This window comes from Numida meleagris, chromosome 6 (genome assembly GCF_002078875.1).
Source record: "Numida meleagris isolate 19003 breed g44 Domestic line chromosome 6, NumMel1.0, whole genome shotgun sequence".
Classification (NCBI taxonomy): Eukaryota; Metazoa; Chordata; class Aves; order Galliformes; family Numididae; genus Numida; species Numida meleagris.
Window position 1 is genome coordinate 12,632,209 of NC_034414.1, and position 20,556 is coordinate 12,652,764.

Consider the following 20,556-nt stretch of genomic DNA (forward strand, 5'->3'; position numbering starts at 1 on the left):
GGGTCCTTGCTACCAACAGTCAGCAAAACAAGAGAGGAACCACAGCCCATCTGCTTCACTGCAGGCAGGCTCAAACCATGGGTGCTGTATGCTTGACTGGCTGATGAGAGTTGGTAGATGGGATCCTTCAGGAAGATTTCTGATGATGGCATTGTGCTGTACAACTAAATTCTAAACATGAAACCATTTCACGTCACACTTCCCTCATGTTTAACTCTTCTTCAAGAATAAACTCTTACTCTTTATTGACAAGTTAACTGAAGTCATCAGCACAAGCTCACTTTAGGCACCAGATTATAACAAATGCTTCCCATTATGTTAGCTGCACGACTACTCCCACACAAAGTTTAAGAAAAAAACCAGAAAAACTTTACATTCAAAATTATGATTTATTGTCAAAAAAAAAAAAAAGGTTACACCCCAGCCCTCACCAGTGGTTACTCAAGTGTACAAAAACCTCCCAGAAGTGAAGAAGAGATTGTGATGTATACCATGTATGCAGAACAAATAAAGCAAAACAGTTAAGTCCAGAAATAAGGCAGCTACATTCTTACGAATTCAGCAAACTTCCCTATTAAGGGCAACAGCAGCACTCAGCTGAAAATATGCTGTACTGCAAGAAACAGTTAAGCCATTGAGGTAGCACCACGTTCACTTGGCAGGTAAGAGAACAGGCACGAACATTATCTATTTAACCTCCCCACACTGCAAGTGCCTGGGTTCTATTCCAGCAGTCTTACTACAACATAACATAAGGGTGTGGGGTGTTCCTGATAGAACAATTTGAGCTGTTTCCTATGTCAAAACATAGAACTGAAAATTTTTTAAGTTTTCTTTTTTAGAAGTACTTACTTACTGGCTTTTCCACAAGCAACGCTATTAAGAGATGAAAGCCTGCTACTAATTCTCTATCTGTAGCTTCATTTCCTCTAGTGAAATAACGAACTCCTCACAATAGTCTTTCCTGCAATTGAGATGAAAAAGTCAGACTGCACCCATCAAAAGTCTGAAAGCTGTATTCTGTATTACTACGGTCCTATCTTGATGAAAATAAAAGCACTATTTCCCAACAGCGTAAGTGCTGCAAATATACATAAGATTATTTCTAGATCTTCATAGAGTAATATTTTGAAATCATTTATTGACATTATGGATTCCGAAGGGATTGGAACTTAGTTCTAATGCACACATTAATTTTTTTGTTTACACGAACGTGATAGTGAGAAACATGTATTTAGTTCCGGAACCATGTTCATACAAACCATAGTTCCGTAGATGTGAAATTAAACCCAAGTGATTTTTTAAGTCTTCGTATTCATATTCTAGCTGATATTTAAAAAGAATTCCTGCTTGACGGCATCAATTCAGCAGCACTCTAAATGTTCAGTTTTGTGGGTTTTTTTTTTTATTAGTTAAAATAAGGTGGGGTGGTCTTGCTTTCTAAAGCTCAAAATGCACTGGGAAATACTGTTGTCCTGAGGTTTACTGAAATAGCACAGCTGAAGCCTCCAGTCATATTTTGCAAACAGTTTGGGGCAATTTAGAAATATCTTACAGTTTAACAATGAATTAATGTCAGTGCTATTAATCGGTATTATTATACACTAATCCACTCCTAAAAAGTATCAACACAATTTACAGGAAAACAGAAAACTACATGCTTAGATGTTTCTCAGGAATGGCTTCCCATGTTTGCAAACAAACAACAAAAAATACTTTTATATATCAGAACTTGATCTCCGGGGATTCATATTCTTAACACTTAAGTTGTGCAGACTCAAAAAATACATTCAGGAATTTTCATCTCAGAAACATGCCGGCTCAATTTTTAGATAAACACTGGACTGTTTTAAGTTCTAGAGTGCGAAATTCATCTCCAAAGGAATAAGGAAGAACTGTAAATGGCTCCCACTCAGATACCTGCCAGACGGACAATGGCTCAATACAATCAAATCTTTTGAGAGAAGCTCACTTATTTAAGAGCCTGGGAGTTTCAGAGGCACTTTAACGTACAATCATTACAGTTCCCAAAGCTTTTCCAGCTGTCTCTATGCTTGCTGAGACCACAAAAATCGGTCACACTTGTCCAACATAGTCTGAATCAGGGCTCTGCAATAAAGGCAAAGGAAAAGTTAAACAGTATAAAAAACTAACAACAGAAAGAACAAACTTTGGTTTAAAAAGCAAAAGCGTTATCAGAAATAACACATTTCAGAGGTGATATCACAATAGCAACACACACGCCTTCTCTGAAGGCAAGCAGAAGGGCTCAGCAAGACAGACATCTCCTTCAAGAATCTCCCTCACATAAATCTAAGGTATAATTTCCTAGTTCCCTCTTCCTCCACCCTTTTAAGGTGCCTAGCTGGGATTGTTCAGTCTGGAGAAGAGGAGGCTCAGAGGTGACCTTATCGCTCTCTATAACTACCTGAAGGGAGGTTGTAGTGAGCTGGGGGTCGGCCTCTTCTCTCTTGTAACTAGTGACAGGACGAGGGGGAATGGCCTCAAGTTGCACCAGAGGAGATTTAGGCTGGACATTAGGAAACACTACTTTTCTGACAGAGTGGTCAGGCGCTGGAATGGGCTGCCCAGGGAGGTGGTAGAGTCATCGTCCCTGGAGGTGTTCAAGGAACGTTTAGATGTCGTGCTGAGAGCCATGGTTTAGTGGGGTTACTGGTGGCAGGTGGATGGTTGGACTGGATGATCTTGTAGGTCTTCTTCAACCTACTTAATTCTATGATTCTATATTGCACAACACATAGTTCTTAAGAGAAAAACTTTCAGCTGAGTTTAAAATTCAAGAATTCAATTCAAGAGTGAAGTATTTTTTAAATCTTTTTGTTAACTACAAAGTTTAATGCATGAAGATCTAAAATAAAAGGTGTGCATACACAGATCTTCCACTGATGCATCATCTTACCTTTGCCTTTTCTCAGCAATTTTCAGTATCTCGCAGACACCAGTAAATCTTTCAGACAGTTCTAGCATCAAGCCACACTCTTGTAGTAGAGGCAAGGCACGATTTGGGCCAATGGCCTTTGCTAATAAAAGAGCTACGTTTTCCACAGTGATGCAATTTGGCCAGCTAGGGCTACCACTGTTGCTGACAGAATTCCCATTCTGAGGGCCATCGTTGTGGACAGCACTGCTATGATTTTGTGCAAGATGCAGAAGAAACTTCCATTCTTCTGTGGTCTCTGGAATTGAACCTAGATGCAAAATGAGTTAGTTACATTACTTGTAAAGCATGGTTTGTTATAAGCCTACTGTTTTAAACATGTCTGTACTTTTAAAGGATGCAACCTATTCTGTTTTTCCTTAGGAAACGTAAGAAAACCAGCATTATCAGTAAAGAAATTGTGTACAGAAGGGTATTGCCTTGACTGACACTTATTAGAAAAACAGTTTAACTCAACTTTTGGCAATTTTAATCAGTAAAGACTAAGGGCAGTTGCAATATTGCAGAAATAGGTACACATAGCTTAAGATTCACTAACCATCTTCTTCATTCAACAGGCTCAAATCATCCAAATGAGCAATATTAGTAAAGGCTTCTATTCTTCTATCCAGCTCCAGGCAGAGAAAAAGATATCCATGCCAAAACCTTAAACAGGAGAGTAAAGATTTCCAGGAATCAAATATTCAGTTTAAACTGAAGCCAACAATAGTAAAGCATTCACTTAAATTCAAGATTCAAGATAGAAGCAACTGAATTGCCTGAATACCAGCAATGATACTACCCATTGCAGTACACACAGGCAATACCACCTATCCAAAGTGGGTACTGGGTGCATCAAATTGGACTCTTAAAATTCACCCTCAAAAGAGGAAATGTTTTTCAATCAAACATGTTTGCAGAAGGAGGAGACAGGTGGCTTTCATTTGTATCTCGTCAGAGTCGGAGTATAAGCATGAAGTTTTCATCTTACCCATATGATTTACAAATGTCAGCCATCTTCTCTTTTGTAACAAAATCAGCTGGGAGTTTAATCAAAAGCAGAATGAGTTGGCTGTATCCCCATGTAAACAAATGCGACCGTGGCCTAGAAGGTAAAAAAAAAAAATAAAAATCTGTTTATATGCATTAATGTTTTCTTCAAAAAGTTATGTTTTCTCCATGAGAAAATGAGATACATCACATGAGAGAAGGGAAATGAATGAGACATTGTGTTTCAGTAAGAGCAGTCATTCTGTAAAGCATTACGGTCAAAGTCATTTAATCCTTTGGTTGCTTCCGCTGAACTCTGCAATGCGGAAAACGCTCCAAGGATTCACTGACATCCTGTCATATAAAACGTAAGCCAAAAACCCAGAGACCAGCTTTCTACTGCACTCAGGACCTTGGGCAAATCCTAATTTACCTGGGATTTCCTTCTGCATCTACAGTGTTTGCTCTTTGTGGTGCATCATGAGAAACCGCCAAGCACAACCAATCCAGTCTTACTGATTCTGGCTGCAGAAGAGATCTAAGAAGAGATGACCTAGAAAACAAACCATATGGGAAAAATATTGTTTTAAAATATACTGGCCATATGGAGACATGAAAAATTGCACATGGACAAAAAAACCCACCATGATATAAAATTAACTATGGAAAAATCTAGAATGTTTTCTGTTTCTAGGATCCGAGGGGAACCAGACGAAAACAAGTTGATGGGTTGCATTCCACCTCCCGCCCTACTTTATCTCCCCCCGGTTTTATATGCTGTCTAGCCTTGGTAAACTGAACTGCAGGCACAGGAAAAAATCATTTACTCAAAGCATTATTCATAAAAAAATCTGTCAAAACTAGCAGCTAAGCTAATAAAACCCAATTTGAGAAAGCAACTAACACTGGCAGAATGAATAGACATCTAATGCTCGAGAACAGAGATACAGAAATATTTGAAAACAAACAAACAAAAAACCCCACAGCTATATGACAACAGATACAGAGATTCTGTATTCCCTTTACCTTGTATCCTCCGGCACTGACTTCAAAAGGCTATCTAAATATGCTAAAAAGTGAGCCGGACGATTCCTACAAAGCTGCTTGATATCAGAAGGCACAATGGAAGGGTAGAACTTGACCAAGGGTCGAAGGGCTGTCTCCCCAAATTTTTCATAAAGTCTACAGAGAGAGAGAAAAAAAACAAAGCAATTTTCAGTGCCAAACAGCAACATCATCAATTTGCAAAATACCTTTCAAATTCAAGATAGCAGTGAAAGGTGATCTTTTTAAAAAGATTCCCAAGAATGCTTCACAAAATGGTAAGTGAAAAGCTCTCAGTTAGCAGCATGGAGGACAAGGGAAAGGAAGACTTAGCTACAAACCTTTGAGCATGTACCAGCAACAGAGGGCTATCATCCCAAGGCCCCAAGTCATGCAACTGTTTCAGTATTTTCAACATATCTTCATTTTCCATTGCCAAAGTCACTGGACTATGACGTGTTAGCTCTGAAACAAATTAGTGCACGTGTTACATGCAATGTCTTTTGCCTTAACACACACGGGGCCATTGTTAAGCGTAGGGACAAAAGTTATCATCACTTTCACAGAACAGTAGCTAACAGTAGTAATAAGTCAACTGAGCCCACATGTTCATTTCACAGATGTCAACATCTCTAAGCAGTGCTTACGTGTTACAATTACAAATGATATAATTAAGGCATGGAATAATTTTCTTGAAACCTTCAGACTTCAGAGGAAGTAGTTTGTTTCTTCTGAAAAAAAATCCCACTGCGGGACATATATACATTGCCAAATAAAATGTAGATCTGCAGTCTTCAGTATAGAACAATTTGCTTCTATTAATAAATGAAAGCTTCAGTTTGGTCACTGATGTCACAGAAAGGAGAGCTCAACACAAATCTTGACTGCAATGAAACGTGGGTATCAGTCCACAGACACAACTACAGTTCTACTGAGGACAAACTAGGAATGTATCTATTACTTTTATCTTTAAGGCTCTCACAGAAATACAAATATTGAACTCATTCCCCAAAGCCCAAATACCAGATACTAACCATCAAAGCAAGGTTCTGTTCTTTGACTAACCTCTGCTAGTTCCAAATTAATGCTAAGACTACTTCACTCTTAAAAGGAAATACAAGAAGCAGATGAATACAGAGGACATAGTTCTGTTTTCCAACATAATCAAGAAGTGTTAATTTAATGAGATTAAAGAATTTTTGCAGAAAAAGAAGAAATCTGAAGTGATCACAAGCCATTCACTTGCATGGAACCATTCAGTTTTGTTTCACATTAATGACATTACTCTACAAGTCAAATCTTCAATTCCCAGTGCAAGCACTGAAGACTCATCTCCTACCTTTTGCTTATTATCATATACATTTGATTCTAATTGCATTCTTCTGATCACTGGAGAACATACACTTGGTTTTAAATAAAGCTGCTCTGAAATTACAACAATGTTTAACCAACGAACTCCATATAAATTAAACATTCAAAAGTAGTCTCTGTGGAATTGCAAAGAGAAGGCAGGAACAGTCTCTCCTAGGAGCCTTTAGTTTTTAGGCTTACAGGGAAAAATACACAAACAACCCCAAAACAGAACAAAACTTCCATCCACCAATCAACCTTCCCCTCCCTGTATCACACTATATCCACAGAAGGAAAATTTGCAGATACAAATGGGAGTATCTTTGAGCTTTTTTTTAATAACCTTTTTCCTCCCAAACTAAATCTTGCTCAGAGGTTACTAGTAATAAAATTTTCATTAGTTACCTTTCAATCCTGTGATGTACGTTTCCCATATGTTAGGACTGCTTGTATACATGGTTATAATACACTGCTTTAGTCTTTTTAAATCCAGAAGAAAGAAGTAGTTTTGTATAAATCTACAAGCAGAGGTCCACAAAGCTGCTGGTGGCAGACTTTGATCAGAGCTTTCCTCTGCATCACCATTTCCACAAGAAAATACACGCAGTTCAAAACACAGCGTTGTCAACTCAACCAAATCTTTCTGAACACCTGGTTCTAGGTCACATGGAGGAGACACTTGAAAGCAGCCATTCAAAAGTCCCTTCAAATCAGTACTATTTTCATGTATGGTTTGGCTTTCACAGGTTTCATCTTTGTTTTCAGTGCAGTTTTCCACAATGCAACTAGGTTCTTTGCCTGCTAGGTCTCCACCATTTGGATCTCCTTGCGGGTTTTCCTCCAGGACTTCTCTCTGTTCTTCAGCACGTACAGTCTTGCTCTTCTGAACAGAGGAAGCAGAATGCTCTTTGCTGCCAAATTTTTCTTCCAGAAAGATAAGCCACTCCTGTAAAACCTTTTTCAAACACTGTGGTTCTAACAAAACCAGGGGATCCTGGAGTTTGGCTCTGAAGAAGAAAAAGATGCTAAGTTGCTTGACAGCTGTAAGAGGTCACAAGTGAAATATTACGTGTGTTGTGTAACTCTTAAGTATATTCCAAAACTTGACTTATAGCCAGCTGCTGTTCTTGTGGTTCCAATTGCATGAGATGTACTTTAGGCTAATCACACCACATACATTTGATGTTAGTATATCACTACTTTCCCAAGCTTTCTTTTGGAATTGATTTCTGTTTGTTAGGTGTGGGTTTTAGTTCTCTTTTTTCATTTTTTCCCTATTCTTTTTTCCATTTTTATTTTATGTTTGCTTGTAGATAGGACATAGTTACTTCAGTGTAATCCTTTTGTCCTAAACAAGCTCATAGCATTTTCCTTGGTTTTAAATAGGGGAAACAAATCATTAACTAAAATAAAAAGCCTTATAGGTAACATTAAAAGGCATTTACAACATTACTCTTTCATGCGTAACTAAAAAGTCATTTTTCTACTAAAACCCAATGTATCTAGACGTTAAATTTTTCTTAGCTTACATAGCTTTTGCTGTTGCAGCCTTAAGATCTCTTAGATGATCCTCCTCTGGAAGCTGGTGGTCCTGCAATTCTGACCTAGAAAAACCCATTAATTTAAATCTCAAATGAAGTATATATAATTAACGTGAGGATTTTCCTCAGATTTGTCTAGAGATGACATTAATCCCATTATTAAAAAAAAAAAACATTTATTTCTAAAGAAACTCAACAGGAATTATCGACGTATTGGACATCAAGAGCAATCGCTAAGAACACTTCTGTGGCTTTCATTATAACTTGTGCTCTAACTAGAGTTGATTTCTGATGATGCTAAATAAAAACATAATTTGTCACCATATGAAAGTTAGCATAAATTAGCAAATCACTTGAACATGAAACAATTTAACCCTGTATTAATTGGACAAACATTAAATAAGTTAGACGTTTTATAGCTACAATTAAAAAAAAATGTTTTGAGGGAGAAGAAAGCACTTACTCCCTACTCAGGAAAGAGAGGATATAAACTGCTGGACTCATATCCATACCTATGACGGGCATCACAGATCCACTACCTAAGAGTTGCTGAATACACTTTATTCTTGCTCGTCAGCAGTCACAGCTCTGTGGAGACTGCAAGCTCCAACATCCAGACTTCTTCATTGCCTGAACCAGCTTTCAGGTAGAGAGTCAGGGAGAACCAGTGAAACCCACTAGAGCAATGACAGCAGCTGGAAACACAGCGAGCTCCCCATTCTGCTCAAAAGGTAGGTTTTCTTTAGATTTGCTATCCTCCAAACATCCGGCAAATATAATTGCTAAGAAAATGAGATTTTCCACTTACTCTCTCTCTTCCTGCGGAGATGCAACCAGATTAACAGATACCTCCTGCTGCTGCTCATCATCCTTTGCTTGTTGTTTCCCTCTACTATCAGGACTCACATGAAGCGTGCCAATCTTTTCAGTAGTTTTGCGCACAAAGCTGGAAACACTAGAAGTCAGAAGTTCAAACATTTGAAACTGAAAGTTCACACCTGAAAGAATCAAACAATTTATTTCTAGTCAAACCATAATTTCAGAAATCTTTATAGCCTGAAGAACTCTTGAGAGAAGGATCAGAAATCACCGAGAAACTGCTCAGAATTCGTACTTCATTTGTAATTCCATATTTAAGATTTGAGGGGTTTTGCCGCCTGAAGAACAGTCACATACTAACATTCAGCACATATATTTGTATACCAACAGACACAGATTGGCTACAATTCATTGCAGGGCTGATAAGTCATCATTAGGAAATTATGGCCCTCTGGTGGTGAGAAATGGTTTTACAGTACTCGAAGTTAATTCTTCAAATTATAAAGCTCATTAAAAACATCCTTTTCACGCCATCAGTTCCTAGCCCTTCAGATATTTCAAGAGAAATCTCAACAAGAACACAGAAACTCGATTATTTCTACCACTGCCACAAAGAAAACCTTGTCACCAAGAGCTGAACAGAGACCTCAGCCTTTTGCCTTCTGACTAGCTGAGGACATTAGAAACAAAAAAAACAAGCCAACCCTTTTACTCGCTCACTAGAGAATGTGGCATCTTTTATTCTACCAGGGAATAGAAGAAGTTACAGGTTTCTGCAGAAGAGAAAGGATTCAAACAAAAAACTGGACTTTAAATGTACGTGAAGAATTATAGGGGAACTTTAAATAACTGTAAAATATGATAGCACTTAAATCATGAATAGAATATAGCTGGTACTTGAAAACCCAGATCTAAATACTAAGTGCTTGTACTTGAACTCTTTAAAAACTGCTCGTGCTTTTGAAAGAACTCAAAGCAGTGCATGTACATCTGAAAGTTACTCTGAGATCTTCTCACTACTGATACCAGCTACGGTCTTTTGTTGCAGAATACAATTCACGTACGTAGTAATCAAGGGAGAGGTATGCAATTTCTCAGCCCATCGTTACGGACCAGAAACATTTTGAGTAAGAAACACACAAATTTGAAAATAATTATTTAAATTACATATTTAACACCATCTGCTTTCCATTTCCTAATGAGTTTTAAACCCAATTTGATTTCTACACAAAACAGACACAGTATAAGCTACTGTTATTACACGAACACTTGGTAAATTAACTAGATTTACCAAAAGGTGTCTGTGTGAGAGGAAGAAGATGGTAGACTGCACAGTACACTTTGCAAGCGTGTTCTCATAGTATCTAGCATCAATTACATATTTTAACTTCTGCCCACAATGACCCAGAGGAAGCCTTCTAGGATTCTTCAGAAACCCAAGTAGCAGAAAAACTCAATTTCAAAACAGAATTTAGTTAAATTTGTTTCAAGTGCAAACTACAACCACAGTTTACAAGGTAATGTTAAAAATTCTTAGATATTTAAAAATCGAAAATCATGAAATCTGAAAATCATAGCTCCACTGAAGCTTACAGCAGTTCTTCACAAATTAAAGCTTTCCTCTTGACACCAATTAAGTAGCTTAGCAAACTGGACTACATCTTCAGCCTTTCATGACAGATGCTACATTTTTGCAGAACAGAATATGAACTATACCAGACAATGTTACAAATTCAGAGGACAGAAAAGGGAAAGATGTAATGGATGAATGAATGTCCTGCAAGTTTTACCTTTCTTTGACAGCTTGGAGAGAGACGAGAGGAGATGGGGAACGAAATGATAAAGGAATACTGAATGGGAGGAATGTCTCACTCCGGTCAGCCTCAATCGTCACAGATGCATGAGACACATTGTCTAACAAATGGAATTGAAACAAAGAGTCATGAAACAGTGACCTGGCAAGAAATGAAACAGTGAAACAAACACAAGTCTCTAATTCCTTACTAGATAACCTACGTGAGATACTTTCATACTTTTTAGTATTTCACCTTGATGATTGCAAGGAGACAATAATGCGACATGGTCTCAACAAATGTTCTATTACTGACTTTGAACCTTGCAGATCTGTTTTGTTAAAGGTCTTTTGTCTCTACAAGGCAAGTGATGATCACAACTTCCTGAAAACTATCTTCAAAAAACAGACTTACAGCTCATTTAGAGGACAAAAAACTTGATTTAATGCACCAATAGTTATTTCAGCAGTTAGGAAAATTGTGATATGTATCCATTCACATTGTCCTATTTCCTAAAAACTCAATAATGTATAAACAAACACATGAACAACAGCTATGTCATAAATCACTCTTCTATTTGAAGGGATTTTAAAACATAATTAAAGACATAGCTCTCTGACTTTTGATAAGAATCAGAAGAAATACAGAACCACTATTTCCCCTTCACTCTTATAGACCTATTCGTATCTACAGTGTTTTGATTAGTCATTTCCTGTTACAAACAAGCTGTACATTTAAGTGATTAAAATTAAGAAAAAAAGAACACTTTTGCAACAGTCAGAACTACCTGCACTGTTGAGAAGATGCTATACTGTTGCAGAAATTCCACTAGAACTCACAATCTCTCTAGACAGCGCCTGAAGGTCATAACTGATTGTGCCTAAAAGGCCACTTTGTTCATCACACAAAGCAATAATCTAAAAGCTTACGATATCTTACGTAAATGTGATCAGGGAAATCAGCATCAGTGTAGCAAGAAAATGGAGTTATTCATTAAGTCCACTTCTCTTAAATACCAAATGAGGTACACATACTTCAAGAAGCATCCAGAACCTTTCTACCCTGAAATAATCAGTAAGTCTGCTATCACTTGTTGATCAGACAGAACAAATTTAACTCCCAGTGTTCAAAAACTACAACTCTTAATTTTAGAGTTTTAATGTTAGAAATGATAGGCTTCCTGCATATTTTCTCACTTTTCATTTTCATGGTGGTGAAGGGAAGAAGGTGAATGTAAACCTAAAGGCTACAAACATCACATAATCTAGTCAGTAGGACAACATTACTGACAGAGATGCAAAAATCCCTATTCTCTCCCTCCCCACTATGTTTTCTCCCCCAGCAAAGCACTCCAACTGTTCTCCTCCTTGAGCAACAACTCTGTAACAGCTAAGGGCAGCCTTTTTACTGGAATGCCTCTCTGCCCTACCCTGATCATCATTCCAGGTTTCTTCATCCCCTCCCAATCCCAGCCAGAGAAAAGAACACACACTGTCTCACTCAAACCTTCAACCAGTGACAGCTATTTGGTAAGAAATAAAAATAAGCTCCCTGAATAGTCTAAATGTTAGTTATTAACAATTGTATAATATACGCAATTATATGTATATACAATACACATATATACACGTAATATATACAATTATGTATATATACAATTATATGCAACAGGTGACTCTTCTTTACAAATGAAATCTTGCAAGAAAGCTAAGAACATTCCTCTCCTAAGCCTACAGCTAACCCTGAAGAAAGAAACCCAGAGACAAGATTAACAAATTATTTCCTGGATCTGAAATTACTGGAAAGATAAGGACAGCAAACAAATCTCATCTAGAGCTCAGTCAACACTGTTATAGTCAGCCATGATTATCTTAGCACTTATGTTGAATTGCATACAGAGGTGGAAAAAAATTGTCTGAACTGCTAGCCTGGGAAATGCTGTCTGTGCCTTTTGTTTTCTTTCTCTCATGTTTGTTTCCAAGTTTTCCATTCTGTGGAGCCAGCACTCCACTCCAATGTTTCAAGAAAGAGCTTGACTGGAAGGAGGGATAACTGTTCCCATTGATCAAATCAGAAGATTAATGGATGACATGATAGTGGAAAATAAGAGCACAGAGCAAAACAATCAAATTCTTGAGGAATATGTTAAGTACTGCATCTGAAGAACATATTTTCATTAAGAAACATTACCAAGTTCCACCTGCTCATCTTCCTGCTGTGCATGAAATTCTTTAAGTCTCTCATCTTCTGAGAACGTTTGACTGTGGAGAGAACACGAATCTTCATCTGACTGACTGCCTCTTCGGCTAATAACACGATATATTCCGGAGTCCAGGACACTGAAGCTTTCCTGTCAGACAAGAGAAGAATTGGACATTTTTTGAGTTGTACTTCCTTGTTAAACATCCTGAAACAAATCGAAAAAATCATCCCTAAATAAACAACCTCACAGTACTTCATAATTCACTAACTGGGAATGCCATATTCAACGGCATATTTCTGACATATCTAGAATGGAAAAGTAAATACATGCTGCTAAGTGTGTAAATCTAGAGACTTGATAGAGATGTACATGTTGCAATTGCTTTTCAGAAAGTAGGCTGTAGAACAACTAGTGTATTTAGTACAAGACCATGAGACAAAACCATCTTGTCTTCAGTCTCATATCTGAGCCAGTTCACTTCACCTCACGTACACAAGAGTCCATATTCTTTCTACAATTTAACCATGCCCAGATAGCACAATTACAGAGCCTCCAGAACTGCCTGCTTCCAGGACACGCATACCTCCTTTGGCTCACGTCCAGTCAATGTAATTTTACTTCGTTTGCTAATGGAAACAAAAAAAAAAAAAACCAAAAACTTGTTTACCCTTTACAATACTGTTTTTTAAGCTTCACTTCTTAAATACTTACAGTGAAAACAACTCATGTTGTATTAATTATGGAGTATTTCCCCTTTCTTGAAAAGCTTCTAGGAAACCAAGTCAATTACAAGCAGCTAAACGTATAAGACAATGTTAGAAACATACTTGATTTCTTTCTGTAGACATTTCTGCTTAAGCTTGATGGAGTCAGACAATTTTTTGAAACAGAGTTAGGATAGTTCTCAGTATTCACATTTACCGCTTTCACCAGATGAGACTACAGTTACAATTGAGATGACCTTCACTGAAACACTGTAAGATACAAAATTCAGCTGTGGAGAAAGCCTTCTTTGTACCTATCTTTGTCCACATCTCAGCCACTAGTCATAAAATAAGATGGAAAAAAGGTAGGAATACAAGAGCTTAAAGAAGGCAGGTAGTATTCCACACCGGTCTACTCCAATTAGGTTTAGAAAGTAGCATTACCATGTACAGTAGACAGGGTAAAATTGAAAGCCTCATCTTCGAAGTGAGCACTGAGATGGCTGCAAGCTATGAAGATAAAGCTTCTGGGTAACATTGTTAGCGCTAAAAATGCACTTACATGAGATGAAATGCTGCTCCTCCTACTGCTGCATGCAGAGTCTAGAGGTTCCAACTTTAAGATGAGTTCTTCCAGATGTGAGATGAGATCCTGCTGGGCTGAGGCATCCAGCTGAGACTTCAGGTGCTCCAACTTTTCTAGAGGCAAATTTTTTCTTGCCTAAAAATACACAGTGAAGTAGAAGCATTATTATTTCAAATGCCCGCGTGAAAAAATCAAAAAGACACTATATACACAGGCTCCCTTTCATACTAGAAGTATAATGTCCAGCAGACTTTTTAAAAACTCAAAAAATACGAACTTCAGAACTTAATGGAAGAGAAGGGCAGGAAACAGAGTGAAGTTACACTGCATATTTAGAAAGAGGTATTTACTCACCCTGCAGGAAATAACTGAATTTTGGAAGAGACAACAGACCCTAGCAGCAAGAGTCCAGAACCCTCTTCTCATCAGGCGCTCTATGCAGCGGTCCACGAGCAGAAGGGAAAAGCGTGCAACTTTTCCATTTGTATGCAGACAAAACAGCTCATTTTTGTGAACTGCTATGTCCTGAATATCTGCAAAATCAGATCCACAAAAGCGTCTATGAGTCTGAAACCATTAGCCAGGATTCCTTTTTACTCCAGAAGGAAGCTGAAAACTTGTTTCCCACCTGACCACATGCAACAGTTTAATACGCTGCACCAGGAGTGGTATGAAGAACTAACACTGAAGAGTGCTACACTAGCATTTAACAGCTATAAAGCACAGATACAAAAACTTTCCAGAATTGCATTTCTAGAAAGGATCCAGAAAGGCTGGATGCTACTTAGTTTCCTTTTCCTTTGAAGAAGGATAAAATACTAAACCAAGACTGATGAACACCAGAGAAATTGACCACAATTAGCTTTGATAAAAGAACAAACATTTGCTAGCGGAAGAACACTCTGACCTTTCAGCAGATCATCCTCCTCCAAAGGAGGTCTAAGAATAAACAGAAATGAGGAAAAGGTACCGCAGATGTGGCTATTACCTTGTAGTGTTTTATTACTGTACTGTAAGGTTTGCTTACACCAGGTTTTGGTCCTCCTAAGTATGGAGGGACAAGTTGGCTGGAAGGGGTAGGGAGGAGGTTACTATTCAAGGATATATCTGACAGATGACAAGGAAACAAATTCTCTAATAAACATTCTGCAATCCAGCTGCAGAAACGGAGCTTGAAAAGGCTCTGTGTTCGGCAAGGACCTCAGAAGTGATAAACATTAAGAGACAATATTACAGAACTAAGATTCTTAAAGTTTACCTTTTACTTCACTCCAGAGTAAGACTTGAACACTTTGGGGAATAAAGATATAAATCCCTTTTTCTGTCCAGGTCAACACATAGTGCTCACTGCAAGTAAAGCAAATGTTACCCATGCAAAAGTTAATTGGGGTAGTAATCTACTTTATCAACAGGAAACTGTGCTGAAAAGTACTCACGTCAAATACAGTAGCTTGGGAAAAGATAAAGATTGTGCAGAGCAGATGGAGCTAGCATAATGAGGATCCGTCCTGTAAAGAAAAATTATTGTCTGTTACGAGGTCTAACTACAACAGCATCACATTCTTAATATAACATCCTCAACCCTTTAAACACAAAGCTGGCTTAAATGCACAGTCTTCGCTGTTCTAGTTACACAAGCACCTGCAGAACCAAGGCTTTGACATTTTAAATTTAGCAACCAACTTCCATTATTAGAGGAGAACATAGTAATATGGCAGCTAGGATTAACACTGTAATGCACTAGGAGTTCTCAGTGAGCCTAGAAGCCCTGAGCTGGTTTATCACTGACCACACACACACACCTTACCTGAGAGTAACAACAGGGAGAGGCGGAGATGAGAGCAGCTGTTTGAACTGATGCGTGCTCTGCACTTCCCCATCGAAGTTCACCTCCCACATCCTCGAGCCAGGCCGGGCACAGTATATCAATGGCTGCTGATTCCCACTGTTTTTTCCAGCAGGGAAGAAACACGCTCCAAATTCTCCATCTCTCTCTTTGTTACCAATTTTCCAGAACTTCTCTCTATTGAAGAAAATGCATTTGTTAAGGCTGCATTAATAAAGGCTCTCATTAATCTTATTTTTGGATAATAAAAGAGCAAAAACTTAATTGCTGAACTGTTCTTTTGTTTTTTCAAAATTCTGTGATAAATATTCTGAAGTCTGCATGAAGTTTATAAAAGACCGAGTGCAGAAATACTTATTAATTTATATAAATGCTCAAATCCTGAACCTCTTTTTCTTCCATAAATGCTGAAAAAGACTTCTGTAGTCAATGCAACTGAATTCAGTCATAGCAACCAGGGGAGCTTCCTGTTAATGGCAGAAAGCAAATGTGACCCTGAGAAAGGCAAGAGGGAGGATCAGTGGAACCGGCCAGACAACCTCAGCTCAATCCCTGGGAAGGCAATGTTACAAATGATCCCAGAAACCATTTCCAGGCATGGGAAAGATAAGAAGGAGATTACAAATAGTCAGCACAGACTTATGAAAGGGAAGTCATGCTAACAGCCTTTTGCAAAAGAATGACTGCCTTGTTACTTTAGAGGAAAGGAGTAGATGTTGTGTATCTTGAGCTCAGCAAGGCTTCTGACACTGCTTCCCACAACATCTTCACAGACAAGCCAAGGAAGCACGGGCTAGATAAACAGCACCAGCTGGCTGCAGAGCAGCTTTGTAGGGAAGGATATGTGCTCACGGTGGACAAGCTGAGTGCAAACCAGCAGTGCTCAGCACTGCTCACACATACCTGGGGTGCTGGGGCCAGGTCTGGGCTACCCAGAACGGAGAGCAACAGACAGACTGGAGCAAGTCCAACAAAGGGCTGCAAAAATGATGAAGGGATTACAGCACCCATTACCTGAGAAGAGGCTGAGAGCTGAGCCTGCTCAGCCTGGAACAGAGAAAGCTGATGGAGGCACTGACATCTTACTGGATCTTACCCATGTGTGTAAGTACCTGACGGGGGGGGACAGCAGGCAGAGCCAGGCTGTTCTCAGTGGTGCCCAGACACCACACAACAAGAGGACAAGAGGAAACAGGCACAGACTGAAATATAGAAAATGCCATTTCAACATAAGACAAAGCTCTGATGTTGTGAGAGTAGTGAACCATGAGCAAAGGCTGCCCTGAAAACTTGAGGAGCCTTCACTCCTGAAGATGCTCAAAACCTAACGAGACACAGTCTCGTGCAATCTGTTCTACTAAACCGTGCTTTAAACAGGGAAGTGAGAGTAAACTATCCGCAGAAGTTCCTCCCAACCATAGCAATTCTGCATGACTCTCGAAATTTCAGTATTTTACAAAGAAAACATAACTTGCCTCTCAGTATCACATAAATAAGTGCGTGTAAGTGAAGATATAAGCAGTCTTCCATCCAAATAATCCAACTGAACAACCCGAGAATCTACGGTGGTTATAATCTGAACAGGAAACATCACAAAAGCAGCAGCAGCCTATGATTAAAAAAAAAAAAAAAAAGAAGAATATGAAACTACAGATTGAGCCTCAGTTTAGTATAAAGACTATTTTCAGATAAAATTGCAAAATTCAGAAAAGGCTCATGTACACTATGAATAGAAACCACAAGACAAAGTGAGCCAATGCAGTTCCTCTCTTCTCTCTCTTCTCAAAACAAGGTTCTACTGCTCAGAGATATCAAAGTTCAAATTATCTTCTTCCCAAGATCATTACCAAAGTCTTAAGATAAAAAGATCATCTTATCCTATAGCATCCTGATATTTCTTTATAAAAAGACTGTGGCCTTTGTAACATTAAGAGGGTTCTTTATTCTTCTGTAAGCTTTGTGTGCTTGTCAATTCTCCCAATTCTGCCCATGGGTACTTTCAGCCAACAGTCTTAAAGACACATCTAAGAGATTATTGACTACCAAAAAAAAAAAAAAAAAGAACTTCAATCAGATTTTGGTAGTTTATATCAACACATACACTTTTTTTTTTTTTAATTACCCCACCCTGAACTACCCAAATGCTCCATGTTATTCAGGTCTCTCAGTTTGCATGGGTGGCAGAACAAAGTCATAGACAGACTTCTCATTCATAAGAAACTAATGGGAACTGCTCTCCCATTTTCTAGTGGACTACATCTGATAGCTTAACACTATCATCTTTGTTCAGAATGTGTTTATTTCTTGTTCTGAACAAACTGCATTACACTTGAGATTCAGCAGTCTCAACAGGCACAACCATATATTGTTCTATCCTATCTGAAGGGAATTCTACAAGACCATGCTCTACCTTGATCACAGCAAACGCATTTAAGACACGCTGTGGATTTGCTCAAATCTCTGAAGTCTGGACAAACTTAGGTCAGAACCTCTTCACACGAAGTCTGTTGGCACACACTGTCTCTTTGTATTGCCAAATCACACAGAGTTTTTAATGCTCTAGATTCCAAATCATTTTTTGTTGAGTTACTAACTTAGCTAAAGCGAGGGTAGGGCATTTACAAGTCATCATTTCTACTGTTACCTTAAGAGACTGTTTTCCATCCCAGCAGTCAAAGCTACTACAAGTTTTCCTCTGTTCTACAACACTTAAACAGAAAATCTCACCCAACTCCCCAGAAACCCCTTAATCTCAAACAAAGTAAGCGATACTTTACCTTCCCTTGTTTGGATGTGTTAATTTTGATGGCTGATACTTTCCCCACATGATCTCCTACGAAAACACGGAGGGTGGCTGTATCCCAGCACAGAGCTGTAACTTTTCTGCCCTTATGTTCAGAGGAAACATAAATCCGTTCTGGCTTCCCGCGACGTTCCTGATTCAGTTCCCACACTACCACAAGACCCTGGCTGTAAAATTTAAAAGAAAATACAAGTTGAGAATAAGTCTTATAGAGGCATTCCACGTTTGATAAAGATGCATTCTACCAAATAAATGGAAAACTTATGTAAGAAGTCCCCCTCAGAGCTGGCTACAATAGAGGCTACACGCTCTCAAGAAGTGAAGTGTCCTTCCTCGCACTACACAGCAGCAGCTTTGGTTGGTTATTCTCACACTGACTGATATTGCCAACGAGGATGCTAAGCTTGAGGAAAAAACGTGCATTTACATTTTAAACAATATGTAAGTGGTATCAGCTACAAATTTCAGTGTGATAAGTCAATGAAGATCTTTCTTTCGATGCTTAATGGTCTCAGAAGAGTGTTTATCATTGTAACTTTACATGTATTAGCTCTCAAATAGGTATTCTGTTACAGAAATACAACTTCTTCCTAGAATAATTACTGTAGAAAAAAGTTAAAGAGATTTATTCTGTTGAGGCACCTACCAGTTAATTCCCCACCTTGCCCCCTCTCTCCCAACAGGTTCTCAATAGACATCAGTCTGAAATTTAGAAGTTACTTCAAAACATTGAGCCAGCATACAGGTTTGTACATAAATCGCTCACCTGGTGGCAACAGCAACATAGTCTTCATCATGTAAACAGCACGCAACCCGGGAGATGGCACCCTCCTGGAAGCAAATACAGCAGTAAGTGCAAGTAAGAGATGTTCTTGTACTACTGAATGCTGTTAACTGGAAAGAGATCTGGCCTGTCCCTCTCAAACCATCCCTTTCAAACCCCGTGCAAACTGTTACACTGCGTGCTGTGGGGATATCCCAGCACCACAGCCTCTTCTACAATGCAGCAGTCAGAAACGTCACCTCGTTTAGACAACTCAATAACCTGAAAGCACACCTCCCCCAGTCCTATTTCCCCAGGATGATTTTGTGCAGGATGTTTTTCTTCATACCTTATGAGTAAGGAACAGCCTCTGCTTCCAGCCATCCTTCTGGATAAGGTTCAGCCCTCCTCCTGAGGTGCCAAGAGCCAGCCACCTCCTTGACACGGTGATGCACGTGCACTGCAAGAGGAGTGGCGACAATGCAGAACCTCGGCAAGCACTAGAAGCAGTACCTTTTATTTGTGTTATAGCTCTATTTTTAAGAAGTCCACTGCTTGCCAACTTTGTGTGCTGCTCATGAAACGCTGACAGCACAGCCAACAGAGAATGGAAATAGTGTTCTTACAGACTGAATCGAACGGCAAAACATAGAAACAAGCTAAAGTCGTGTTTTTCACCCTACAACGACATTACAGAACACACACAGAGCAGGGTTCTGCCTTCACTTCCTCATATCCTGTAGCATCCCATACAAGCAACACGCACACAGCGAAAGGGAGAAGATAACACTTAGAGCTTAACTAGAGTAACAACCCACGTAAGGAAACTATGCGAATTAGAGCTAAAAGCAAGCTGCCCATCACACACCTTCAGCCGAGCGGAGTCCAGCCGCAACGCGGACAGCAGCGGGTCTAGGCACTCCAGCTCCGCCAGCACGTGGCTATACGAGTCCGGCACGGCTGCAGGCAGCGCCGTAGGTACGGCCGGCACCGAGGCCATAGCGCGCGGGCTCGCAGCCCCTCACCGCGCAAGGCACGCCCAACCCGCACCCCACACCGACAGCCACCGCCCCGCGGCACGTGACCCGCACAGGGGGCGGGGCGAGCGGCTCCGGGCCGCTGCCCGCTGCGTCACGCCGAGCGCGCGGCAGGAAGCTGCGTCACGCGCGCCCGCCT

General features: G+C 39.4%; 1 protein-coding gene across 2 annotated transcripts; it reads right to left on the bottom strand.

Annotated features, from left to right (window-relative positions):
- Window positions 385–20,495, bottom strand: HPS5 (HPS5, biogenesis of lysosomal organelles complex 2 subunit 2). Of its 2 annotated transcripts, XM_021402191.1 has the most exons (23): window positions 20,249–20,495; window positions 19,730–19,840; window positions 19,384–19,448; window positions 18,592–18,784; window positions 17,290–17,423; window positions 15,776–15,991; window positions 15,405–15,476; window positions 15,227–15,315; window positions 14,323–14,501; window positions 13,945–14,103; window positions 12,666–12,825; window positions 10,473–10,596; window positions 8,672–8,818; window positions 7,852–7,926; window positions 6,728–7,329; window positions 5,314–5,437; window positions 4,955–5,110; window positions 4,362–4,481; window positions 3,930–4,043; window positions 3,498–3,604; window positions 2,921–3,209; window positions 2,014–2,109; window positions 385–964 (listed from the first exon to the last, which is right to left on the bottom strand). In XM_021402191.1, exons 1-22 carry the CDS (start codon window positions 20,378–20,380, stop codon window positions 2,049–2,051), a joined length of 3,429 nt encoding a protein of 1,142 aa, XP_021257866.1. In that variant the 5' UTR covers window positions 20,381–20,495; the 3' UTR covers window positions 385–964; window positions 2,014–2,048. The 2 variants fall into 2 exon arrangements, with proteins under 2 accessions (XP_021257866.1, XP_021257864.1); XM_021402189.1 differs by lacking the exon at window positions 385–964 and having other exon boundaries at window positions 1,362–2,109.

Bases quoted from the DNA above. Each gene is read 5' to 3' on its own strand.
- HPS5 (XM_021402191.1), bottom strand. From the start codon at position 20,380: ATGGCCTCGGTGCCGGCCGTACCTACGGCGCTGCCTGCAGCCGTGCCG. The intron at 18,785-19,383 runs GTGAGCGATTTA...TAAATTTTACAG, and splicing joins TATGTTGCTGTTGCCACCAG to CCAGGGTCTTGTGGTAGTGT. The intron at 12,826-13,944 runs GTAAGTGCATTT...CTTGTCTGACAG, and splicing joins GGAGCAGCATTTCATCTCAT to GAAAGCTTCAGTGTCCTGGA.